At 37.2% G+C, this 27,974-nt stretch overlaps 1 protein-coding gene across 9 annotated transcripts in view; it reads right to left on the bottom strand.

Annotated features, from left to right (window-relative positions):
- Window positions 1-27,974, bottom strand: part of ATP9B (ATPase phospholipid transporting 9B (putative)) — a 509,413-nt gene that overhangs the window by 462,513 nt on the left and 18,926 nt on the right. For 5 of the 9 annotated variants that reach the window (XM_069095002.1, XM_069095000.1, XM_069095001.1 and 2 more), the window contains exon 2: window positions 5,125-5,301. In XM_069095002.1, coding sequence (XP_068951103.1) covers window positions 5,125-5,301 — 177 coding nt within the window. Of the gene's footprint in view, window positions 1-5,124; window positions 5,302-27,974 lie in introns of those variants that run through there. The other 4 variants (XM_069094997.1, XM_069094999.1, XM_069095003.1 and 1 more) reach the window with 2 other exon arrangements.

Genomic DNA, 27,974 nt, shown 5'->3' with positions numbered 1-27,974 from the left:
ACCATTTTGGCAAATAATCTGAACAAAAGATATCAACAAGAAATCCAGGTTGAGAGTTACTGACAGGTCTCAAACTTGTCAATGAGATGCTAAGTGAAGTGAGCAGAATTGGGAGAACACTATACACAATAACAGCAATATTGTACAATAATCAACCATGACAGACTTAGCTCTTTTCAACAATACAATGATCCAAGACAATTCCAATGATGGAAAATGCTAATCACATCCTGAATGAGCCTGAATGCAGAGCAAAGCATATTATTTTCACTTTTTCTTTAAATTTTTTCTTTCATGTGGTTTTCCCCTTTTGTTCTGATTCTTCTTTCATAACATGACTAATGTGGAAATATGTTTAACATGACCATAAACGTATAACCTACATCAGATTGCCTGCTGTCTTGGGGAGGGAGGAAGGGAGAGAGAGGGAGAAAAAACTGGAATTCAAAAATCTTACAAAAATGAATGATGAAAATTACCTTTACATGTAATTGGAAAAAAAAATAACCAGTGAATAGGGACAGGGGATTACAGGGTTGTTCACAAGCATGAGAGCATTTCTCAGAAAAAATAGGCAGATATGAACAATTTGTTCCAATGGGTCATGAAGGCAACAGAAGCAGATGCTGTGCAGTGCTCAGAACTGTTCATCAAGGACACCAAAGTCATCCACTGCATTCTGAGGCACTAACAGTCATCTTGACTTTTATCTTGCCAATGGACTTTGATGACTCTGGAGGACTGAAGGCAGTAACTCTGTCTCACTTAAATCCAATTTATGTGCAAATCAAAAGATATCACTCATATCATTTCATCATTTTTACCTAATTTGAAGTCCAGTGGATGAGCAAGTGATGAAGCAGCTGGGGAGGATAGGCTGGGAGTCGTAATCACAACCCTGCACAGAGGTACTCAGGCCATAGGGTCATGTTCTCACTGGACTGAAACAACAGCGGGATTCGGTAGCCCCCTAAGTGCCTGAGCAGTCATTTTTAAGGACTGCACCACTCACTGCATGGCATGAGGAAGGAGCTTTTAGAAAAGGTGCCATAAAAAGTGTTTGCTCCCCCCACCCCTGAAAGCTAATATTGGTCTTCTTATTTCAGGATCCTAGCCTCTGGTTGAAACAGACACACACACACACACACACACACACAATGTACAAAAGTTTTTGCAAAAATGATTCTGCTCACCATTGGTATGTGGAATGTGTGCATGCTTATGAACAAAAAATCGAATAGACATGACAGAGGAATAACTCTTGTGAGAAAACTCAGCAGATACCGCATCCAATAGCATTCTTGAGTGAAAAAAGACTAACAAAGGATGTTGGGAGCCAAAGAAGCCAAGCCTGAGCCAGGAGTTCAGATAACTACCTTGATATCAGTGGACCCAAATATCAAAGACCTCTTTGAGACATGACTTTTTGTCAAGTTATCTCCTGAGTTCTTTTGATATGGGTTACACTTATAAGGATGTTGTTTGAGTTCTGAGACCAACAGGCTCTGCCCCAAAACTTTAGTTGTTCAAAGTCAAAATGTTTGAGTCAGCACTCAGGTATCTTTGGGTCGTCAGCTCTAAACGCGATGTCTTTTGAGGATTGCTGCTTTGGCGCTGAAGTTTGCTCTCAATTGTATCCCGACTGTGGCTACATTAGCAGATTCTTGAGGTCTAGGTCAAAGGTTTTACCCTAAGACTTTAGTCACCTAGATAACAAATCCTTATCAAATTATCTAATCTGTGTTACCTCCAGGATACAACAGGCTAAGGTAATGATTATTAAACTTGAGTCCCCTTCCTTTGTCTCTTTTGCTCTATAAAAACCTTGTCCTGAAAATCAATAAATGGAGTTCATCATTCTTCCTTGAACTACCCACATGGCCTGGTCATTTCTTATTCACGTCTCTGAATCATGCTAAGTGCTGGACACTAAGCAGCCCACGGCAAAATGAAGACCAGCTTACTGAAGTAGGACCAGAACAATGTTTTTCTGGAATGGTCGCAGTGATGAGCACCATGAAGCTGGCATAGGTTTAGCAATCAAATAAAATGTAGTCAACAAGTTTGCATGTTTTCTAAAAGAAGAGAATGACAGGCTCATGACTATACAACTGCCACTTGGAGGAAAGTGCCACAATACTATCATCAGTGCGTATGCTCCCACCATGTTGAATCCTGATGATGTAAAAGAAAAATTTTATAAAGACCTGACACCCTCATCATCAATGTGACAAAAGAGGACAAGCTTGTAATTCTGGGTGACTTTAAAGCCAGAATACACACAGACTATCAGACAAGGTAGGGAGCCCTTAGGGGTAATGGAGTTAGAAACAGCAAGAGTCACTTACTACTTAAGATTTATGGGTCTCATGACCTATTCATCATCAATACCATCTTCCATTTTACCTAAATACAATAAAACTTCATGGAGCCACCCTCACAGCAAACATTGGCTTTTAATAGACTATGTCATTGCAATAGACACACAGGATGTGAATAACAGAGGTAATGTGTGGCAGAGTGTTGGACTGATCATAGATTTATCCTCTCCAAGCTAAACATTCACATTCAACAAAAGAAGCAACCTCAAAGCAAGATGACTACCAAAAGATTTAATGTCAACAGATGAGAGCACTTCTCCAAGCAGGAAGTTTGTTGCTAACTTAGAGTGAAAGCTAAGCTAATACATAGTTCACAAAAGTGGAACAGAAAAGAAGTGCGTAGCTTTCAGAGATTTGGTGGAAAGCACTGTATTTACTCACCTGGGCCAGAACACTGAAAAACATCAGGATTGGTTTGATAAAAATGATGGAGAAATTCTGAAGTTACTAAATGAAAAAAGACAACTCGACAGGATTCACTAGCAGGATAGTCCATTCATCTCTAAGAAGGCATCATTTAACTTCATCAAAAGTGCAAGCAAAGCTTAGAGATGCAGGATTCTTGGCTCAGATGAAATTCAGTTTTACACTAACAGTAACAAAGTGCTGAAATGATGCCCTGAAGGCTATTTATGGATCAAAGATCTATGGTGCATTTCAACTACTCAGTGCCGATGGAGCCACACTGATCAATGACAAGGACATGATCCTGGAGACATGGGCTGAACAATTCCATACTGTTCTCAACAGACTGAAGCCTCTGACCATACACCTCAGTTTGTCTCCAGACAAACATCCAACTGAAGAAGGCTCCTTTCCTATGGCAAAGAACCTGGTGCTGATTCTGTTCCAGCTGAGATTTACAAGACAAGGATCTACTCCTCATACAAAAGCTGACTGAAATTTTCCAGATCATATGGCAAGAGAAGATTATCCCACAGGAGTTCAAGGGTGCCTCCACTATCCATCTGTGAAAAAGAAATTGGTTGTCCTATGACAATCACAGGGGGATCTCTCTCTTAGTCACTGCAAGCAAGATTTTTGCCAGTCTTCCTTGATAAGCTGATCTTTCACCAGGAAGATGTTCATCTACCCAAGAGCCAGTGTGGCTTCAGAAAGGGTTGAGAAATGGTTGATAAGGTGTTTGCTGCCCAAGAACTCCAGGAAAAATGCCAGGAGCAGAACAAAGGTCTGTACACAACATCTGACAATCTAAGGCCTTTGAAACTATATCAGTCTTGAGGGTTTATGAAAGATTATGGCAAAAACTGGCTGTCTAAAGAAGTTCATCAATATTGCATGCCAGTTTCATGATGGCATAATTGCATGGCTTCTGGATAATGGATGATGCTCTTGCACTTCTCTAGTCACCAATGGAGTAAAGCAGGGCTGTGTGCTTGCTCCCGTGCTTTTTTAATATGATGTTTTCAGGGATACTGTGAAAGACCTTCAATGAGGACAAACATCAAGGCATCAAGGTCAGCTACTCCACTGCTGGTAAATTCTTCAACTTCAAAAGGCTATAAGCTAAGCATAAAGTAGAGGGACAGACATCACCATTCCAAATGTTCACATGGATTATTTGTGCCTTACCTGTTATGGAGACTTCCGAGCTCACATTGATCTGATTATTCAGAGTCAGGTACACTGCATGTACACTGACCCCGATGTAATGATGTCATTTTGGTCCTCTTCAAGTACAAAAAATAACTACCACCACTGTTAATGTTTCATTTGTGGTGAAATGACACTGATAAGTTCATAGTAGGAAAAAGGGTACTGAATATAAACTATGAACAGCAGAAAGAATAAAAAGCTATTATTTACCTGGCATTTTCTACTAAAGTCATGAAAGCTGCATTCAGCTACAACGTCCATCCTGTCTGTACCTAGGGTTGGATTCTCAAATGTGGGCGATAGAACACTTTTTTTGTGTGCTTTTTGGAGGGGTAAGGCAGAGCAAACTGGGGTTAAGTGACTTGCCCAAGGTCACACAGTTAGTAAGTATTAAGTCTGAGTCTGGGTTTGAACTCAGGTCCTCCTGACTTCAGGGCCAGTGCTCTGTTCACTGCACCACCTAGCTGCCCCCAATACAGCACTTTCAATGGAAGATTCTTTACATACTGATGTACTAACTTTTACCATTTTCTAGAGACATAATTGCTGACACTTATTATATGGCTCATACACATCTGCTTACCAAGACCAATGCTGAACTTACTTTAGAATTCATTTACTATGCATTTGTGCTGATCTGTATTCTAGATAGATTAGGAAAAACATTCATTGCTAGTGAAATAATTTACCCCACCTTAATTTACGGCCCAGTGACATTATATGTACATTAAAATTTCGCTATGAACTTCTATCTTTTCTGATGGGAATGTTACTAATAAAAGATAATAGAACAAAAAAAAGCTTATAAATGGCAGTATAATGACCAGAACTAATTCTATCCTGTTGATTCCAATTGATTCCATGATCATCAATTTTACATTCTTTTTAACTTTTAAAATTGATGTTAACTTCTATTGAATTAACGAATTTATTTGACCCTCTAAATTAATCACAGCCAAGTAATGCCAATATTGTTGTTGTTCTCTCAATATCAATGAAAGATTAGCACTGTCTTTTCATCTAAATATGAATTTCAGGTGAAAAAAACTGAAGTATTTATCAATTTAACTTGTTTATGCATGTTAACACCTAGGCATTAGGAAACAGGTAGTGATAAATAACAAACCTTGTACACAGGAATTTCCATCCACCACAAACAAGCCATTCTATCCCTCTTCTTCTATAAGTTACTCGAGCCCTTGGTAATGTGTGATAATCACTTTCATCATTTTCAAAACCTTCTTCAGACATCATTAGTGGCATTTCATCCAAATGGGAGGACTCGTCTTCTAGCTGATATCTACTTAAAGAAAAAGAGCATTGTTAGTAAAAAAAAAAAATGAAATAAAAGAGCCCTCCATGCTTCTGTTTTATCCTGCTACTTTTAAAATCAAATTCTCTAGTCACATACATTCCCATAAGCAGGTCAGTGAGAATCACAATTGTCTACTGTGTACTACCCATGTATAGTGGTCCAGACATTCCCACTTTCATCCATCCTGACAAGAAGTAATTGTTAACTCCTCAACTTCCACATATTTCCAAGAAGAGAGGCATCATAGTTTTGAAAAAAATGCTGTTTTGAAAACAAAAAACAGAGTAGTCAAGTCTTGGTTTTGACACTTAATATTTGTCTGAAGCTGAACAAATCCCTTAACCTTTCTTAGCCTGAATATTCTCTTCTATAAAAGGAAGATAAATGCTACTTATAATACCTACCTCTGTAATGGGAATGTGAATTTTGAAGATCTTCCCTGCCCCTAGGCTAAAGTGCACCTGGAGCCTGGGGTGGGAGGCTTGTTTTTCAGTAGATACTTCTTGATTGGCCAGTGGGTCAATAAGGTTGTTACATTCTCTGAGCCAGGAGAAGGGTATATAAACCCTGATTTGAGGCTTTGTTTTGGGGCTCACTTTGAGAAGTGTTCTGTGATTTGATGAAACTCTGTGCTAGCTGTTGTCCAGAGCCCCACATCTTTGAAACCCAGATGTTGTTTGGTATGGATGTAATGGTTGCACAGTTTGGAAAGCTGTGTACTTGATCTGTTTCTGTCTTGATAATACTGTCTGTATATTCTAAAGTTCGGGGTGCTGACCTTTTTCCCCTGAACGAGGTAAACGATACATATCTGACTGATTAAAGTAAGCTTGTTAACCCATTTTGAGTTGCTTTCCTTTAACAAACCAGATCCAAGAACCTGTGCTGGCAGCAAACCCTGAGGACCCTTGGGGTGCTTGCTGCTACAACCTCACAACACTGTTGTGAGAAAAAAAAATCATAAATGTTAAGGTACCATTTAAATTTGTTATTATACTCAACACTAATAGCTTATTGTTTTATTCTTCAACATTTGCTAGATGTGTGAACATAGCAACTCTTATCAGTGTACTGCAAATAAGGGCTGGATTTGTTTAATATCTAAATTATTTTCAAGGCTGGATTTACTATAGTAAGAGGTTTTACTGGTCAATAGGCCATCTAGCAAAAATAATCAGAAAAACTTCAAAATAGCAACCTCTTTCTGAACAGAGGAAAGGAAATGTCCAAGTTCTTTTAAAAAATATTTTTTAAAGTATGGCATTCAGAATAATATAAGAATACAGGTTAAGGGATTCAGAGCTAGCAGCACCTCAAAGGCAATCTGGTCAGTCAGTGAATCAACTAGTCAGTCAACTAGCATTTATTAAGTGCTTACTTTATGTCAGACACTGTACAAAGCACTGGGAACACAAATAAAAGCAAAAAAACAGTCCCTGTTCTCAAGAAGCTCCCTTCTTGAATAAAGGGAAAAGAATGCAAATAACCATGCACAAATAAGATACAAAGAGAGGGAAGGCATTAAGGTTAAGGAGGACTGAGAAAGACTTCTTACAGAAGGTGAACTTTTACCTAGGACAGGGATGAAACAAGAGAAGCTGGAAGGCTGAGGTGAAAAGGAAGAACATTATAAGAATGAAGAGTAAAGGTCAAAGAACATACACTGAAAAGATACAGAGTTGGGAGATGAAGTGTCTTCTGCAAGGAATAGCAAGGAGGCCAAGATCATTAGATCACAAAGTATCTAGAAAAGTGTAAGGTACAAAAAGACTGGAAAGGCAGGAAGAGGCCAGGTCATGAACGGCTGTAAAAGCAAAACAGGATTTTATATTTGATCCTGAAGGCATGGAAATGCCTTTCCAAGGCAATGGAAAACCTACTGAGGTATACTGGATAGGGAGTGATATAATTAGATCTGCCCTTTAGGAAAAAAAATCATTTTGGTAAGCAGAAGAAGCACTGAAGTGGAAAGAACTTGAGGGATACCAACTAACAGGCTACTACAACAGTCCACAAAGATAAAGTAATAAGAGTCTTGGAATGAGGGTGGTTGCAGTGTCAGAAGATAAAAAGGGGGAATAAACAAGATGTTACAAAAGTAGAAACAACAGGATTTGATAACTGTTTGGATAAAGGATGTGAAAGAAAGAGAGGAATATAAGAAGATTCCTAGATTGCAAGTGCTGGTAACTGATAGGATGGTGGTACCCTTTAGAAAGTAATGAAGAAGTTGGGTAGGAGAGGTTTGGGGAGAAAAGATAATGAATTTAAGGGCTGGACATGAATTTAAGATGTCTATGGAATATCTAGGTTCAGATTTATAATAGGCAGTTGGAGATATAAAACTGAAGGTTAGGAGAGAAGTAAAAGTTGGAAAAGTAAAGTTGAGTCATCTACATAGAAGATATTAAAATTATCTAATCTTACAGCTGAGGAATTGAGGTCCAGAGATGAAATGACTTATATAATGTCACAGAGATATTAAGTAGAAAATCCAGTATTTAGACCCTGGTACTCTAATATATGAAGCAATTAAATAGTAAGAATTCATATAAATGACATTATTGAAATCTGCTATCTTCTTTCATCTTATGAGTAAATTCATCCCATTCACATCCAGTTATGATAGTTAATTGGGAAGTAGGAAATGAAAGATGGAAGGGAAGAAAGGCAAAAGGGAGGCAAGGGAATTGTATGTGTATAACATCCAAATATGGCTCTGGAAAGAAGCTGAGAAAATGTCTTTGGGCAAGTCATTTAAGCTCCCTGTCCCTCAATTTCCTTATCTGTAAAACAAGGATTTTGGATTAGATAGCTCCTGAGATCCTTTGCTGCTCTACATTTATGATCCTATATAACCTCCCTCCAACAGGTTAATGGCCTGGAAGCTTGGTCATGGTAGGGGGCCGGAGACTGGCTCCTACCGTGTTTCCCCGATAATAAGACCTATCCTGAAAATAAGCCCTCCCCTTACTGTGTAAGATTCCTCTAAAATAAGCCCTCCCTCGAAAATAAGCCCTATTGAGATTGCTACTGTAGTGAAGGTGATCCCCTGCACTACACACTACATTACGGTACCCTCTGTATGCACCGTTCCCCGCCCCAGGTGAAACGCACGCTGCGTTCCGAGCTGCATCCAATCAGAGCTGCAGCAGTGAGCACATCATCCTGTTCTTTAATGAATTCATTATTGAATAAAGGTACATTTTTTTGTTCACATTTACCTGTTTATTAAAATTGCTATCAATGTTCATTAAAATAAGCCCTCCCCTGAAAATAAGCCCTCTGGTGTTTTTCTGTCCAAAAAAATTAATAAGACAGTGTCTTATTATCGGGGAAACACGGTAGTATTTCAGAATTGGAAGGTGCCTTATAAGTTATCCAGTTCAACCAATATCTGAACAGGACTCCCTTGTAGAACACCCTCCACAAGCAACCATGCAATTGACCTCTTTTTAAAGACACCTAGTAATGAGGAACTCCACCTCTAAAACAACCTATTCACTTTTAGACAGCTTGAAGTCAAGTTTCTTCTCATGTTTCAGAGATCTATGATTTATCTGAGTAGACAGTCCCTTGACACTGACTGAGGCCCCCATATACCAAAAGAGGTGTTCTATGAGTTGTCAGGGCTTTAAAAAAAAAAAGTATCATCTCATGGCCAGTCTTTCCAAGTTAGCAAGTTTTCTTCTTATATATTACAGACACATCACTCACCACCTTGCTATAGCCTTTACATATCTAAGGTCACTTTCATAGGAAGATGAGACAAAGACATAATTAACATAATTCACTTATTTTCAGATAAAAGTTAGGGAGATTTCTTCGTTTCCTAGTTCCCATGTTTCCGATGGTAGAACTTCTGGCCTTTCCAAGCTGGGCTTTCTTTGCCAACATAAGATGATCCAATTAGATTGTCAAAACCTCCTGAAGGCAGAACATGTGAAAGACCCTCTTTGTAACACCACCTGCACCATTACCACCCTTTACACACATTAACCGGTGATCTTCACGAAGTAGGCAAATAAATGGTAATCTGATATAAATATTATTTGGGTATTACATTGGAGAGGTATGGTGCAAAGGACAGAGGACCAGAGTTAGCCTAAAAGGACCTACGTTCAAATTCTGACTTTAATACTACCGGTAATCTTGGGCAAGTAATTTCACTTCTCAGGCCTCAGTTCCACATATACAAAATAATGAGATGGGACCAGATAGTCCCTAAGATCATTTCCAGCTCCAAAGCTATGATCTGGTGATTCTCTGAAGAGGTGAGGATTTGGAGGGTAGAGGGGCTGGGTATGCAACACTATATATACTGAATGATAATACTGATTTCTTTTTCCTCCTTTTAAAATTTGTGTTACAAGAGATGATTAGCTGGGTAAGAAAGCAGGTAGGGATAAACACGGAAATGAAAGTGATATAAAAACACAAGATACAAATAAAATTTAATTTAAAAAGCAAGGCATTCAGAAAGAGATGGTACATGACTGAAAATTAGAAGACAACGCATACAATGAGGATACAATAGTAAAAAAAATTAAATAGATATCAGTAATAGAGATAAAGAGAAACTGAACCTAAGCAAATATAGATAACTTGACTGATTGGAGGGGAGTGGGGTGGGAATGGGGGGGAATCCAGAATTAAAACACTTGAGAAAAACAAAACAGGAAGGAATAAGGAATACTTAACATTAAAATGTGGCTTTATTCTCTAGTTCACAGCCTCTTTCGATACTTTCAGTTTAAAAAAGAATTACCTCAGGGCGCTAGGTGGCACAGTGGGAGTCAGGAGGACCTGAGTTCACATTCAGCCTCAGACACTTAACACACACACACACACACACACACAATCTAGCCGTGTTACCTTGGGCAAGTTACTTAACCCCGACTGCCCTCAAGAAGGCAAAAAAAAAAAAAGTATAACTCTCCCTAGCTTTCACTGCTTCTTCCAGCAATCTAATTTTAAAGATTCCATGACCAGCTAACAGATAAGACAGAAATTATTATATTAAAATGTGTCTAAGAATAGCAATATACTTGTAGCAAGGTAGTGTATTAGGGAGTTTTGTTAATACTGACTCAGTACCCCTAAAAAATTGAAAAGCATCTTAATACTTCTTTAACGCAATATTTAAAAGGAGACAATAAATGAGAGTCACTTGTTAACTAAAAATATTTCCAGTGCCCTAATGGGTACTCACAAGCTAGAATATGTTTAGAAGAGGGCAACCAGCAAAGAGTGGAAATTAAAACCAGATCAAATAAGGAATGGGTAGTAGAATAAGGACATTCAGCCTAGGGAAAAAAGATGACTTGAGGGGCATGAAAACTGTTTTCAAATATTTGAAGGAGTTTCCTGTGGACGATTAGGTATCTTTTTACCAAACTTGAGAGGACAAACTTAGGACCAATGGAAAGAAGATACTTTATAAAAGTTAGATATGATAGGCCTCTACTGATTAGTGAATGGGAACAGAAAGGTATCTGTGTGGCAACAAGGAGAGAGCACTGTATATGGAGATAGGAAGACCTAAGTTCAAATCTGGTTTCAGACATTTAATAGCTGGACAAGTCACTTAACCTTTGTCAGTTTCCATTTCCTTATCTGTAAAATGATGTTAGTATTAGCACCTACTTCCTATGTTTGTCTTGAGGATAAAATGACATAATATTTGTAAAGCATTTTACAAACCTTAAAGTGCTATATAAATGCTAGCTATTATATGTAGAAAAGCATTCATATTTCATATATAACAATTTAGAGTTATTGGAATTTTAAAACTGTCCTTAGTGATATTTAAGAAATACCAGGATCTCTCAATCTTAGTTAACCTTTAGAACTATGTCAAATGCTGAGAGTAAATCTAACCTTGTTTCAATGAGAACTCTAAGCAGTATGTTACGTATTCCCTTTCTTTCTCACCTTTCTATCTATTCAGAAGCAGCTGGTAGAACCGTGGATAAAGAGTTATGCCTGAAGTCTGAAAGACCTGAGTTCAAACCCAGCCTTGGACACTTCATTAGCTATGTGACCCTAGGCAAGTCACTTAACTTCTCTGTGTTTCACTTTCCTCATCTATAAAATAGGGATGATAATAACAGGACCTACTTCACTAGGAGTACACATGTCACATAGCACATTAACAAAAAAAAAAAAAAAGTGACCATGTATCACAACATAAAAACCTCACAAATGGAAAAAGAAAACCAGAAACATTAAACACATCTATTACTGACAACTTGATTAAAAATAAAAGTGGATACTAAATTACTTAATCATAAAAAATGAGGCAAAGAACAAACCACAGAAACAATAGATAATGTAATTAAACATTATGACAACAATGAAACAATATATCGAAAGGTTTGAGATGTAGCCAAAGCAGTACTAGGGAAAAATGTATATCTCTAAAGACTTTAACCAACAAAAGAAAGAATAAATCATTAAACTAGTCATGGAAGCAAAAAAATACTAGAAAAACTTCTACAAATTTTAAAACCCCAATTAAATTCCAAAAAAGAAAAAATTTTAACAATCAAAAAAGAAATTTTAAAATTTGCAGTTTTTAAGAAGTACATTAATAAATAAAACTAAGACTAAAAAGATAAAACTGGGTAACAAAATAAATCATTAGCTAATCTTATCTATTTTTAAACAAATTACTTATATAATTTTTAATTCACAATAAATGAATAAGAGATATTATTAGAAATTATTTTGCCCATTTATATGCCAATAAAACTAAAAACCTAAATGTAATAAGATGAATATTTACAAAAAATACAAAATGTTCAGATTAATAGGACAAGACATAGAGGATTTAAATAACATAATCTCAGGGGCGAATATTAAACAAGCTCCCAAAGCAGGGTAAAAACTCACTACCGTGTTTCCCCGATAATAAGACCTATCCCGAAAATAAGCCCTCCCCTTACTGTGTAAGATTCCTCTAAAATAAGCCCTCCCCCGAAAATAAGCCCTATTGAGATTGCTACTGTAGTGAAGGTGATCCCCTGCACTACACGCTACATTACGGTACCCTCTGTATGCACCGCCCCCCCCATGAAACGCACGCCGCGCTCCGAGCTGCATCCAATCAGAGCTGCAGCAGTGAGCGCGTCATCCTGTTCTTCCCCAGTGATTTGCTTATTGAATAAAGGTACATTTTTTTGTTCACATTTACCTGTTTATTAAAATTGCTGTCAATGTTCATTAAAATAAGCCCTCCCCTGAAAATAAGCCCTCTGGTGTTTTTCTGTCCAAAAAAATTAATAAGACAGTGTCTTATTATCAGGGAAACACGGTAGGTGTATGTACAAGTAAATTTTATCCAACATTCAGAGAACAATTAATTCCAAATTTATAATGAGGTGTTTGGAAAAAAAGAAAGAAAAATAAAAGGTCCTCCCCTCTATCCACTCTAATTTCTTCTATGATACAAATTTGGTTTTGATTTCTAAACCATAGACAATCAAAATAAAGAGAGCTTGTAGAACAAAAACCAAAGGGAGGAAAAAGAGGTTAGTATACCAAAATAGTTATAGCAATACTCTGCAATAGAAAATGGAAACAAAGTGAATACCCATCAATTGGAAAAAAGTTTTAAAAACTATGGCCAATAACAACAATAATGATAATAATAATTCTGTTCTGTGGGAAATAATAAATATGAGAAATTTAGAGACATATCAAAGATTTCTATGAAGTAAAGAAGATGAAAATAAGCAGAAGGAATAAACAGTATATACAAATATGATAATGTAAACAAAAAGATAAAAGGAATCTGAACTCTTGGGGAATTATAAAGCTTCTGAAGAAGTGATACAAAAGGCCCGCCCTGGGGCTGCGCTGCACAGGCTGATTCCCCAATTCCTGCTGACCTGCTGGGCTGTCCTCAGCGGAAGAATCTTTTTCTTCCTCCAAAGTTCAGCTATTACATGGAGGCTTCCCTGAGACCCCGATAGGAAGATAGCTGTGAAGAAATCCTGATCGTGCAGATACAAGTGGAAAAGAGGACGATAATTTCTTTCTCCCACTTATCTACACTATTCCACACTATCGACCAGTGGGAAAATAATAGGATCATTGGATAGAAATTGCATAAAAACTCAGTATCTCAATATCAAGTGGGGAAAAGCCTTTATTATCAAAGTAAATTATCAAAGTAAGGAGGCAGCAATGACATAGCCTGGATAACTAATAAATGTCAGAAGGCATGGGAGGCCTGGAAGAAGTTATCCCTCTTCCTTTTCCTTGGACAATTTAAGAGTGTGTTGCTGAAGAAGCTTCCAAACCCCGAATATAGGAACAGTCAATATATTACCTGGAAGACTTATTCCTGTCTTCCCTTCTGAAATATAGGTGAAAGGTAAAGGGCAGAATCTGAGAAAGGAGGAATAATATAAGTACTTATCAACTGATAGATAATTCTTGGTCTATTTGGCTTACTACAAATGTCATGACGACTTAAAATTAAGAATGTATGTACATGTATTTCAATACTGTAAATGCCTAAGAGACATGTCAGATGCATTAGTAATTATGAAATTCCTTAATGTTTAAAATAATTCAAAAGACCCATCATTTCTGAAAATCATTCTTTTGCAGATTATAAAATAACAGATCCAGAGCTGGAGAGGACCTAAACAGTTACCAAGTCCAAACTTTTAATTTTATAGATTAAGAGACTGAGGCCCAGAGAGACTGTGACTTGGTCTAGGCAAAAGAGGTAGTAGGTGGGAGAGTGTGGGATTCAAATTAAGGTCCTATGACTCCACATTCAACCCTTTAGGTTCACTAATCTTTTTACTATACCATGATACATTTGAATGAATGAATTTTAATAAAAGCATTTGTTAAGGGCATATTATCACCCTGTGCTGAGAGTAAGAGATAAAAACAGAAAAGTAAATCAGACCCTTCTCTCAATGAGCTCATATTCTAATGGGGAGAGACAACTCATTTAGGAGCTTTCATCCATAGGACAAATGGAAGGGTCAAATGATCCTTAGGTTATAACATTAACACAAATAAAAATGCAACTTCTTTAGTTTTGTCCCTTTTATTAAAAACTCATCTGTTGAGCCAAAAAAAAATAAGAAGAAGAAGTGATAACAAAATAAATCTGGACTGGGTAGAGAGAAAGGGGAACTACTAAGTCAGACTATGTTTTTTTCTTAAGTGATTTTCTTCATCACAAGAAGGGTTCAATCTGGAGGAGGGAAGGTTTAAAATATATTGTAATATAAAGACAAAAGTTATAAACACAATTTTTTTTTCCTCAAAAAACATAAAAAATTCCACTCTATCACATATGGCCTTGTATGATCTTAGACAAGAAAATCATTAGCTTTCTCAACTATAAAATGGACATTAGATTAGATGACCTATAAGATTCCCTTTAAATTATATGATCCTTGTTGCTTCCTTACAGGTAGTAGTCACAGTGGCCTCAAAAACCCAGTTTTCCTTATCCTCATGTGTTCTGTGTCCCACACCATTAGGTTTGGTCAGTTCTATGGTTGCCACTTGACTCATTTGTAGAGAGCTACAGAAGCTATCAGCACATACACCTCAGTCTAGATCTTACAAGGATACACCAGGAATGAAGAGTTTCACGTAATTCATTAGTGGCTCATCCTTAATATTCTCTTCCTTATGACAATATTCAAATGCAGACTAGGGTGAGGATGAGGGGTGAAAAGGAAGCTTAGGGGACAGATGTAAAATTACAACATCCAGCTGCTATGGGGTCTCTTATGAGAGACCCCACTAGTATTTAACTTCCTATCAACCTAAAATCTATGGAATTCAGTCATGTTTTCAAAAATTTTCTATAATATTATAGAATGAAAACAATTATTTTAGTTAAACATATATACCCATAAAGAACTGACAAGTGATAACATTAACTATAACTAATTAACTTGAAAATTCAAATAACAAACCAATGTGAACATTAAAGCAGGCTATAAATATCAGCTCTGAACAACCAGAGAGCAATGTTCAACCACATGAAATATACAAAGAAATATCAGTAACATACTAATGTAGGGAGTTACATATGAAAAGCAAATTTTAAAAATAATATAGATAAAAGAATTCAGGAATTAATGAATTTATGAATTTATATAAAAATAAACAATGAATGACTTATGAATGAAAATACATAGATACACATATGCATATATATATACGTACACATTTGTACATATAAACATTTACATATAGAGAGGATAGTTACCATAATATGTGTAAAACTCATTGTATTACTATACAGAAATTACAGCAGAAATATTCTAATTTTGCTATTATCATACTTACCATCCACAGACAACATGTGTAAGTATATATACATACATATATATATATATACACATATATACACACATATATATGTATGTATTTAATGAAGCTGAAGGAGGGGGAGGAAGCACTAGCAGATAGAAATAATCAAGAAAAGATTCAGGAAGAAAGTGGTATGAGTAGTTTTGAAGGAAATAGGGATTTTAGAAGGTGGCAGTGAGAACAGAGAACATCCCAGGTCTTGGTGATGGCCAATACAAAAGTATGAAGATGAGAGAAGGATGCCATGTATAAGAAACATAAAAAGGCTAATCTGGCTAGAATAAAGAGTTTGGGAAGGGGGGATTACTAATAAGGTTGAAAGGGACATTTCATTTAATGATTAAGAATTACATGCCTAACATTAAGTAAATGAACACTGGTGAAAAAAAAGTAATATAAAAGTAACAAAAAACCATTTTCTAAACCAATGAAATTCATATATAACTATAATTATCATGACATGAAAAGAGCTTTTAACACTGAGATTGAATATGCTGTCTATTCCATTAAACATTTTCTCCTTTATTACCCTATCTCATCATTCTTTTGTTTCAGCTTTTAAGAATTAGAAGTGCTGATCATAGCTACATATGTTAAATTACTGATAGATCTTCTAAATCTCTGGGCTACTGTTATCGTAATGGAAAGCATATTAGACTGGAAGCAGTTGAAATGAAGAAGAAACCTAGGTTCATATTATACTTCTGGCAATCATTAATTGTATGACTATGGACAAGTAATAGCACTCAACTTTTCTGGACTTGAGTTTCTCCTGTGAAATGGGAACAACAATGCTTGTCAAACCAAGAAAAGTTTATTAAGCACCTACTAAGTACAAGGCAGGCAACTAGGAGGCATAGTGGAGAGTGCCAGGTCTAGAGTCCTCAAAATCTGTTCAAATCTCACCTCATACACTTAATTACCTGTGTGACCCACAAATCACTTAACACTGTTTATACCTCAGTTTCCTCATCTGTAAAATGAGCTGAAGAAGGAAATGGCCAAACACTCCAGTATCTTTGCTGAGATAATCCCAAAAAGTCAAACACAACAGGAAAAACAACAAAAATATGTCTTTTTTTTTTTTAGGACCACTAAATGGTACAGTGACTAGGCTTAGAATAAGGAAGATTCATCTCCATGATCTTCAAATCTGGCCTCAGACACTTACTAGCTGGGCAAGTCACTTAAAACGGTTTACTTCAGTTCCTCATTTGGAAAATAGGCTCAAGAAATACATGGCAAACCACTCCAATATCTTTGCCAAGAAAACCCTAAATAGGGTCATGAAGAATCGGGCACAACTGAAACATCTCAACAACAAAAAGGTACCAAACATTATACTAACCACTGGGGATTCAAAGAAAGACAAAACATGATCCCACCTTTCAAGAAGCCCACAGTCTAAGAGAAGAGACATCAAGCAAGCAACTATGTACAAACAAGATATATACATAGTAAATTGGAAATAATCTCTAAGGAAAGGTACCACAAATGGTGATACAATAGATAGACTGCTGGGCCTGGAGTCCAAATCTGGCCTCAAAAAATGACTACCTGTGTGATCCTGGGCAAGTCACTTAAGCTTTGTTTGCCTCAGTCTCCTCTATTGTAAAAGAGAGAAAATAATTACATCTACCTTCCAGGTTGCTAAGAGGATCAAATGAGATAATGTATAAAAAGCTCTTACACAGTGCATGGCACATAGAAGGCACTATATAAATGCTCGTTCCCTTCCTTCTCTTCCACTAAGATTAAGATGGACTAAGAAAGACTTCTTGTAGAAAGTGGGACTTAAAAGAAGTCGGGAAAGGCAGATGGCGAAGAAGCAGAGGGAGAAAGTTCCAGGCAAGGGAAACAGTCAGGGAAAATACAAAGTCCTGGTATGAAATGTCTTGTGCAAGGAACAACAGCAAAGAAGCCAATGTCACTGGATCAAAGTACTTGGAGAAGAATGAGGTATAAAAACACTAGAAAGGTAAGAAGCTAGATTAAGAAAGATTTAAAAGCCAAACAGTTTTGTATTTGATCCTGGAGACAATAGGAAGCCACTAGAGTAGAGTAAACAGTAGGGTGATATGATCAGATCCATTTGACAGGCGAGTGAGGATGAACTGCAGTGGAGAGACTTGAGTTAGAAAAACCAAACAGCAGTCCCCTGTAATAGTCTAGGCATGAGGTGATAAGGGCCTGTACCAGGGTAGGGGGAGTATCAGAGGAGAGAAGAGGGTTTATTTGAGAGATGTTAAAAGGTAGAAACAGTAAGACTTGGCAATTGTTTGGATATGGGAACAAAGAAATGAGAAAAAGTGAAAAGCAGAGGTTGACGCTGACATCAAGGTTACATGTCTGGCTTACTTTAAGAATGGTAGTACCCTATTTAGTAATAGAGAAGTTTGGAAGTGAAGGTTTGGGCAGAAAGATAATCAGTTCAATATGGACATGTTGAGTTTAATATATCTACAGGATTTCCTATTTTAAATAAGCAATAAGCAGCTGAAGATTCAAGACTGGATGTCAGGAGAGTGGTTAAAGATGGACAAAAAGATCTGAGAACACCAAGTAAAACAGTAAAAAGGGAGAAGAGATGATGATACTTATGATTATCAGATGTAACCTGGATACAGGATCCAGCAAAGGAAACTGGGAAGAAATAGTCAGAAAGAGAACCAAAAGACAGTAGTGTCATAAAAACAGATTAGAGAGTACTGGGCACCAAAGAGAAGCATCTGCTCAAGTGTCTAAAACTGCGTAAGTCAAAGATACAGAATAAGCATAGGTCATTAGATTTACTAATTAAGATATTGTTAGTAACTTCTGAGAGGGTAATTTTGGTTTAATAATAAGGTCAAGAGCCACAATGCAGAAAGAAGAGAATGGAGGAAAGGAAGTATGAGCATCAATTGTAGATGGCCTTCTCAAAAAGTTTAGTCACATAAGGAAGGAAATACAGGAAAACAGCTGGCACAGATTAATGGATCAAATAAGAATTTTTTTAAGGATAGGGAAGACATGGGTGTGTTTTTAGGTAAAAGGGAAGCAAATGAGTAAACAGGGAGAGACTGAAGATAAGTCAAAGAGTGACAATAATGCAGAGGACTATCTTCTGGAGAAGACAGGACAGAACAGGATTACTTGGGATTGTAATTGGGTTCTACTTGGCAAGGAAGAGGACCACCTTTTCTTGTGAGACAGGGGTAAAGGTGGAGATAGTGACAGAAGGTATCTGATAAATGTTAGATGGGAGAATGTGAGAGGGCATGGGAGAAGAGGGCACTTTTAGCAAATGACTTCAATTTCTTTCAGTGAAAAAGGAGGGATGATCTTCAGATGTTAGAGCTGGGGATAGAGGACACCATGGGAAGTCTGAGGAGCAATGAAAAGATTTGGAAAAGCAGCTATAGTAAATGAAATAAAATTAGATTAGTATAAAAGGAATACCTTGTCTTAGTGAGGGCCCAGTTGAGATTATATAACATAAAGCTGTAGTGGATTCAGTAATCATGGTTTCATGATTTATTTTTATTATAAGTACCTCTTGTTTCCCCTATTAGAATTCAAGCTCCTCACAAATAGGACTTCTTTCATTCATTGAATTTAAATCCCCAGAACAACACTAGGCATAAGATAGCAGCTTAACAAATGCTTATGGATCATTGCTGGCAGAAATTTGGGGAAAAGGCTCTTAGTAGCTCTCCTATCCGCACAGAAAAGCTTGCTTTATCCTTGGTTGGAAGGTCAGAGAGCTTATTCCTCTGCACTCCCCAACTGAGGATCCTGACACCCATCTGTATACTTGGAAACTCTAACATGATCTATTACCAATGATTTTAAACTAATGCTGTATATCAAATATCTACAAAATCTATTAACACATCATCAAAGGGACGTCTAGGTGACTCAGTGAGTAAGAGCACCAGCCCCAGAGTCAGGATGACCTGGGATCGAATCCGGGCTCAGATACTTAGCACCATACCCAGAAATAACTGGCCGTGTAACCTTGAGCAAGTTACTTAACCCCAATTGCTTAAAAAAAAAGACATCATCAAAATGAGATGTACCCTGTTTTAAGATCTCAAGATAAAATAATTACACAAGACAACCATGAGCTATTAACAAGTGATTCTTTTTGCTTTATTTTTTCTCACCTACCTCATAAATGTATAGAATCAGAGAATTTTAGAATTGAAAGAGATCATAAATTATTTAGTTCAACTGCTTCATTTTAAAGAGAAACCTCAGTAACTAAGTAACTTGCCCAAAATCAGTAGGCAAACCTAGACTAGAATTTGTTCCCCTTCCAATTACACACTACACTGTCCCACCATTTGATTTTACTCTGAGAACTTGACTTTCTGTGTCCTACACTTACTGAGAGCAATAATTAAATCATTACTACTGCTGTTGCAAAAGTATATGACACTCTACAGCCATATGATTTCACTCACAACCCCTATGACAACCCAGACCAAGACTTCCTTTGCAACACAGTAGTGAATGCCTATAGTAATCTACTGTCTGATAAATTCAAAGACTCTAGCTTCTGGGATAAAAACTCACTATTTGACAAAAACTGCTGGGGAAACTGAAAAATAGTATGGCAGAAACTAGGCATAGACCAACATCTCACACCCTATACCAAGATAAGGTTAAAATGGGTATATGATTTGGATATAAAGGGTTACTCCATAAATAAATTAGGAGGGAGTAGAAACAGGACTTCCTCACAGCTCCTGCTTCCACCTCCTCCAATATATGTAAAAATGACTCTAAATAAACTTTAGAGCTACAAAACACAAAGTGAAAAAGAGAAATTAATCTCCTAATGAAGAAAGCCTGGCAGGCCAGCAGGAAGGGGCCAGCACAGCGCTCTGGGAGCAGAGCCCAGGTCCCCGCTGAACCTGAGGTTTCAGCCCCAGGGTGGCCTGACCAGCCCCAGCTGCAAGGACTTTGGGAGAGTGGATCACCAGCAGCTGTGGCGGCTGCCAGACTTATCAACCCATAAATGCCAAAGACAAAGTGAAATGTCAATTGACTTTGGGAACGGGGGTCCAGGAGTGTGGTTCAGCCTTTGCCCCCAAAGGGAGAAGAGGCTGAGGCACTGTGGCCGTGCAGCCCCACCACATGGCTACTTCAGAGCCTGCAGATTGTAGGAGGACCAAGCAACCAGTCTGAGAGGTAATCACTCTTGCTTTAACCTGCCTGGATCTGGATGGCTGTATAGGGTGGGATGGCTGTATAGGGTGGAGGTCCTAGGATGCATGACCAGTGTGCCAGAGCATGTGGAGGCTTCGGAGAGGGCACCCAACTAATAGCTCCAGCAGCTGAAAAAACCCAAAGAATTTGGGACAAACTTCCCCTCTCAGGAAGCAGAGTTCTACTGTGGTAAAAAGCTCAAAAGTCAAGTAATTGAGTGGCAACATGAACAAGCAAAGGAAGCAAAGCAAGCACAGCAATCCGACTTCAGGTTGGGGCCAAAAAGGATCAAAGCATGGAATAGGAGGAAGACAACAAACTCAGAACTCCTGTACCAAAAGCTTCCAAGAAAAAATATAAACTGGTTACGGGCCATGGAGGAGCTTAAGAAGGATTTTGAAAACCAAATAAGAGTAGTGGAGGAAAAATTGGGAAGAGAAATGAGAATGATGCAAGAAAATCATGAGAGTCAACAGCCTGACTGAGGAAAATCACACTTTAAAAAATACACTAACTCAAATGGCAAAAGAGGCTCAAAAAGCCAATGAGGAGGAAAAGGATGCCTTAAAAAGCCGAATTTGAAAAATGGAAAAAGAATCTCAAAAGTTCACTGGAGAGAATCATTCCTTCAGAATTAGATTGGAGCAAATGGAAGCTAATGACTTTATGAGAAATCAAGATAATATTAAACAGATCCAAATAAATGAAAAAATAGAAGGCAATGTGAAATATCTCGCTGGAAAAACCACTGACCTGGAAAATAGATCCACGAGAGACAATTTAAAAATTACTGGACTACCTGAAAGCCATGATAAAAAAAAAAAAAACAACCTAGAAATCATCCTTCAAGAAATTCTCAAGGAAAACTGCCCTGATATTCCTAGAACCAGAGGGCAAAAGAGAAACTAAAAGAATCCACTGATCACCTCTTGAAAAACAAACCAAAAAGAAAACTACTAGCAATATTATAGCCAGGTTCCAGAGTTCCCAGATCAAGGAGAAAATATTACAAGCAGCCAGAAAGAAACAATTTGAATACTGTGGAAACATAATCAGGATAACACAGGACCTAGCAGCTTCTACAGTAAGGGATTGAGGGGCTTGGAATATGATATTCTGGAGATAAAATGAGCTGGGATTAAAACCAAGAATCACTGACCCAGCAAAACTGAGTATCATGTTTCAGGGGAAAATATGGTCATTCACCGGATTAGAGGACTTTCAAGCATTCTTGATGAAAAAACCAGGGCTGAATAGAAAATCTGACATTCAGATACAAGAAGCAAGAGAAGCATGAGAAGGTAAACAGGGAAAAGAAATCATAAGGAACTTATCAAAGTTGAATTCTTTACATTCCTACATGGAAAAATGACAATTTTTAACTTATGAAACTTTTCTCAGTATGAGAATAGTTGAAGGGAATATAAATGTGTGTGAGTATATATATATAAATACACACACACATATATATGTCTATATAGGAGGGTATATGGGCATATTAATACATATGTGAGTATGTGTATATATGTGTACAGATATACATAGACAGAGGGCACAGGACCAATTGAATAGCAAGGGATGATAATTAAAAGGTATAGTTGAGAGGTAAGAGAGGAATATAATGAGAGGAGATGGGGTGAGACAGAATGGGGTAAATTATCTCATACAGAAGAATCAAGGGAAAACTGGAGGGAAAGAACAGGAAGGCAAAAGGGAATGAGTCAACCTTACTCTTACTGAATTTGGCTTAGGGAGGGAATGACACACACACTAAACAGGGTACCTCACCCTACAGGAGAATAGGGGGGAAGGGGATGAGAGAAGGAATGATGAAGGGGAGGGCAGGTTGGGGGGAAGGGAAGTTGGAAGTACCCACTTTTGAATAGGGACAGGGTCAAAGCAGAGAATAGAACAAGTGGGGGGGGATAGGATGGAGGGAAATATAGCCAGTCTTTCACAATATATCCACTATAGAAATGTTTTGTGTAGCTACACATGTACAACCTATATTGAATTGCTTATCTTCCCCGTAAGGGTGGGTGATGATGGGGGAAGGGAAAGAATCTAGAATTCAAAGTTTTAAAATAAAATGTTTTATTATTATTATTTATTATTTACCTGCAACTGGGAAATAAGATATACAGGCACTGGGGCATAGAGATCCATCTTGCCCTACTTGAAAGTCGAAGGGGTGTGAGGGAGGATATAGGAGAGCAAATTTGGGGAGTGGGTATATATTGGGATCACTGTTTTGGGGTGCTGGGTGGGTGAGAGACGGGGAGAAAAAATATAACTCAAAATCTTGTGGAAATGAATGCTGTAAACTAAAAATAAACATAAAATAAAGAAAGAAAAAACAAATTAGGAGAGCAATAGTTTACCTGTCAGATCTATGGAGAAGGGAAGAATTTATGACCAAATGAGATAGAAAAAACATTATGAAATGCAAAATGGATAATTTTGATCAAATTAAATTTAAAAAGTTTTGCACAAGGCCATAACAACCCAAATTAGAAGGAAAGCAAAAAGTTGGCAAACAATTTTTGCTGTTGGTGTTTATTAAGGCCTCCTTTCTCAAATATATAGAGAACTGAGTCAAATTCATAAGAATACAAGTCATTCCCCAATTGATAAATGGTCAAAGGATATGAACAAGTAGTTTTCAGATGAAGTAATTAAAGCTAACCATACTCATAAAAATGCTCTAAATCACTATTGATTAGAGAAATGCAAATTAGAACAACTCCGAGGTACCACCTCACACCTATCAGATTGGCTAATATGACAGAAAAGGAAAATTATAAATGCTGGAGAAAATGTAGGAAAATTGGAACACTAATACATTGTTGGTGGAGTTCTGAACTGATTCAACCATTCTGGAGAACAATATGAAACTATGCCCAAAGGACTATTAAAAAGTGCATACGCTTTGATCCAGAAATACCACTACTAGGGTTGTATCCCAAAGGGATAATAAGAAAGGGAAAAGGACCCACATGTACAAAAATATGTATAGCAGCTCTTTTTGTGGTCACCAAGAACTGGAAATCAAGGGGATGCCCATCAATTGGGGAATGGCTGAACAAGTTGTAGTATATGAATGTAATGGAATACCATTGAGCTATAAGAAATGACAAACAGGTGAACTTCAGAGAAATCTGGAAAGACTTAGATATAAACTGATGCTGAGTGAGGGGAAAAGAACCAGAAGAACATTGCACACAGTAACAGCAACACCGTGTGATGATCATCTATGACAGACTTAGCTCTTCTCAGCAATATAATGAATCATCCAAGACAATTTCAAAGAACTCTTGATGTTATCCAAATCCTGAGAAATAACACAGACCATGCATTCAAATGAATGCAAACTTTGTTGTTGTTTTGTTTTTTCTTTTTCATGGTTTTTCCTCTTGTTCTGATTCTTCTTTTACAGTATGACTAATGTAGAAATATGGTTATTATGATTGTACGATTATAGCCTATATCAGATTGTGTGCTGTCTTGGGGAGGTAGGACAGGAGGAATAAAAATTTGAAACTCAAAATCTTATAAAAGTGAATGTTAAAAAAAAAACCACAAACTTCTTTGCAGCCCCATTCCCCTGAGCTTTAATGCCTCTATCTGACATTTATAAGAATGTAAGCTTCTTGAGGGCAAGATCTCATCTCATCTTTGTCTTTGTATCCCCAACACTTAACAGCTCACTGATACTCAATTTATTAAATGCCTAATATCATCAAATAACAAATTTGGGAAATTAAAAAAAAATAGACTCTGTCCTAGAGGAATTCTGAATCTATCATGGGAATAAAATAAATATAAAAAATACATTCATATATAATGAGGGTCTCAAAGGTGAAAGAGAACTGTCCATGAAAGGTATACATACAGAATAGGAATATGGAAAGGCATAAAAGATGTAGGTAGAATAACTGAGGTAAATCTTGAATGATAGAAACATTTTTTTAATATGGTATTAAAAGCTATTCCCTTCTTTTTAATTTCCCTTCCCTCACCCTAGTTGATTTCCTGTTGAGTCTGATATATTTCTATACCAAAATATACATGAGTTCAACCCTCCTTTCTCTGTTTTAGATAAAAGTCATGTTCATCTGATACTTATTCCCCCAGCACTCCTTCCTCTGTGTTTACTGAATACCAGTAAGACCTACCTTCAGGTTAAGTCTTTTCAGGCACTCCAATTATGAAAAATAGCCATTTTCACCCTTCTTATTCCTTTTTATACCAGAGGATTCCTTTTATTCTCTCCTTTCTCTTTCCCCTCTTAAAACTTTTGGTAACAGAATCAATCTACCTCAGGTACTCTTTTTGTATTATTCCCCCAATAGTCTTTGAGGACATTAAAGTTCTAAAGCAGCATTTGTTTCTTCTCTATTAAAATGTTAGTGTTATACCTTCATAGATGCCCTTCCAATTCCTCACAGAAATGTAACTTCCTAGGTTCTCTTAATTCTGAATTTGTATTTCAAAGCTCAAACTCAGCTTTGATCTCACTAAAAATGCTTGAAAGTCCTCTATTACATTAAAAATCAATTTTCCCCCATAGGATTATAGTCAGCTTCACAGGTTAAGTTATTCTGGGTTGCAAGCCATTATATTTGGCCACTGAGAATTTTGTTTTTCCAAGATCTCCTCTGATTTTTAGAAGAAGCTGTCAAGTCCTATGTGATCCTACAATTCCTTACTTCTTAAAATCTGTTCTGCATTCTTGCAGTATTTTTTAACTTAATATAGAAACTCTGGATTTTTGCTATAACATTCCTGGGATTTTTCCTTTGGAAAGTTTTTTCAGAAGATCAGTGTGGATTCTTTCTACCTTCTCCTTGTCCTCTGGGTCTAAACGATCTGAGTAATTTTCATCTGATTTCTTTAAATATGACATGCAGGCTTTAAAAAAAAAAACATGGCTTTCAGCATGTCAAATAATTCTTAAACTATCTCTCCTTATCTTTTTTATTCAGGTCACTTTTTAAAAATGTCAAGTATCTTACATTTCCTTCTATTTCTCCCATCTTTTGAGTTTGTTATTATTAATTTCTTGCTAATTCATGAAGTGATTGATTTTTATTTGGTCTATTCTAGTTTTGAGGGAATCCATTACTTGAAGAAAGTTACCACTTTCTTGTTTAAGCTATTTATTCTCTTTCTAATTTGCTCCTTTAGAGATTTTATCTCACTTTTTATCTCCTGTTTCTTCTCTCAGGGGTTCTTACTCTTTTTTATGTCATGAATCACATTGGCAGTCTAATGAAGCTTATGGACTTCTCCGAATGTCTGTAAATGCACGGTAGTGATTACAAATACACAGGAAAGAATTAACATTGAAATAGTAATATCGCAATATTACAATATCAAAAGAGTAAAATTCATGGACTTCAGTTAAAAACACTTGTTCTAGGTATTCTTGAAATATTTATAAAATCCATTTTGTTCCACTGAGTCTGTTTAAAATTGTCAGTGTTACTTCATCCTTATAAGCTTAATTTGGGGATATTTCTAGATCAACAATAATTGTTGTTCTGTTTGGTTTCTTCTTTGTTTTGTTCATCTGTCCAGCTTTGGTACTTTAACTGGTACTTTGTGCCAGAGCCAGGCTCTGCCCCCTCCTAAACTTTTGGGTAGGGTAGTCAGTCCTGCTTGGTCTCAGCTCCAATCCCTGGTTTTCTATGCCAACCTTTACCCCCCAGGACTCAGCCCCTACTGTAACCTGGAAGTTCAAAGTGCTATATCTTCAGGGCCCTCCACAGTATCTCAGGAAAGAGTGCTAGGAACCTCAGAGCCCCTGAGCACATAAACTCTCTCAGTCTGAACATTGCCACATGGCACAGGTCACTGCCCCTCCTCTTGGCTTCCAATAAGTTTCTGCCAACTCTGGGGCTTTCTCAAGGGAGTCTTCTGCTCTTGCTATTACCAGACAGAGCCTAGAAGGATATATGCCTCTAGTTATGCTCAGTAGTTGCAGAGTTGTTTCCCTGCACTGGTATTGCCTTTGTCTATTTTTTTTCTTTTTGGAGGGGGGGAAGGCAGGGCAATTGGGGTTAAGTGGCTTGCCCAAGGTCACACAGTGTGTTAAATGTCTGAGGTCAGATCTGAATTCAGGTCCTCCTGACTCCAGGGTTGGTGCTCTATTCACTGTGCCACCTAGCCACGCCCTGCCTATGTATTTTTGTGCAATTCTGGGGTAGCAGAAGTCACTTGCTATAGTTTCTCATTTCTAGATCATTATTAGGTCTGGTGCTAACTTCTAGTCTTTGCTCAAATAAATTGGGATTGGGTGGTCTGTTTCCATTCAGGCAAACCTTTTGGCAGGAAATATGAGTAGTTTGGCTAGTATGTACAATGTTTTACAGGTGAGTAAAGAGAAAAGCTGGATAGTTAAACTGATACTTTACTGCAGAGAATAATAATAAATCTGGCAGTGAAAGAACTTTAATGTTTCCAAGGCTTTACTACAGTCTTTTTTTATCCTCATACAATCTTTGTCTTACTTTTGTATTTGTATCTCCAGGACTGTACCTAATACATAACAGGCTCTTAATAAATGTTTGCTGGTTGATTGAGGTCATTACTGCATATACTTTTGCAGATGAGGAGTCTCAGGAAGGTGAAGTGAGGTGCCCAAGGTCATATAGCTACTAATTGCCAGTGACAAGAGCCAAATCCAAGTCCCTCCTCACTCCATACCTTCATCTATTTCTGAAATGCTATCCATTCTCTTTCTTTCAGAAAGAGGACTGAACCTTATTAGATAGGCAATATAGAACATCAAATGGGACTGAGAACTGGATGACTGTACCTAAAATGCAGTCATTAATTCATCCATGTCAATTTGGGGAGAAGTGATTAGTAGAGCCCCCAGAATCTGTCCTTGGACCTGTGCTGTTTCACATTTTTATCAATGACTTAGATAAAGGCCTATAGAACATACCTAACAAATATGCAGTTGACACAGTCCATTAGAATGTAACATCCTTCAATCAACAATTATTTATTAAGGATATCATCATACCTACTATTTATATAGCCCTTTAATCTTTAAAGCAATTTATAAATGTTATCTTTTTTAAATACTATTCAATCAT

Source organism: Petaurus breviceps, unplaced genomic scaffold (assembly GCF_028583685.1).
Source record: "Petaurus breviceps papuanus isolate PSGF00001 unplaced genomic scaffold, PetGlider_PUasm1.0 224, whole genome shotgun sequence".
NCBI classification, from domain to species: Eukaryota; Metazoa; Chordata; class Mammalia; order Diprotodontia; family Petauridae; genus Petaurus; species Petaurus breviceps.
Note: the sequence above shows the minus strand (reverse complement) of the source record. Positions and strands in the feature narration are given on the sequence as shown.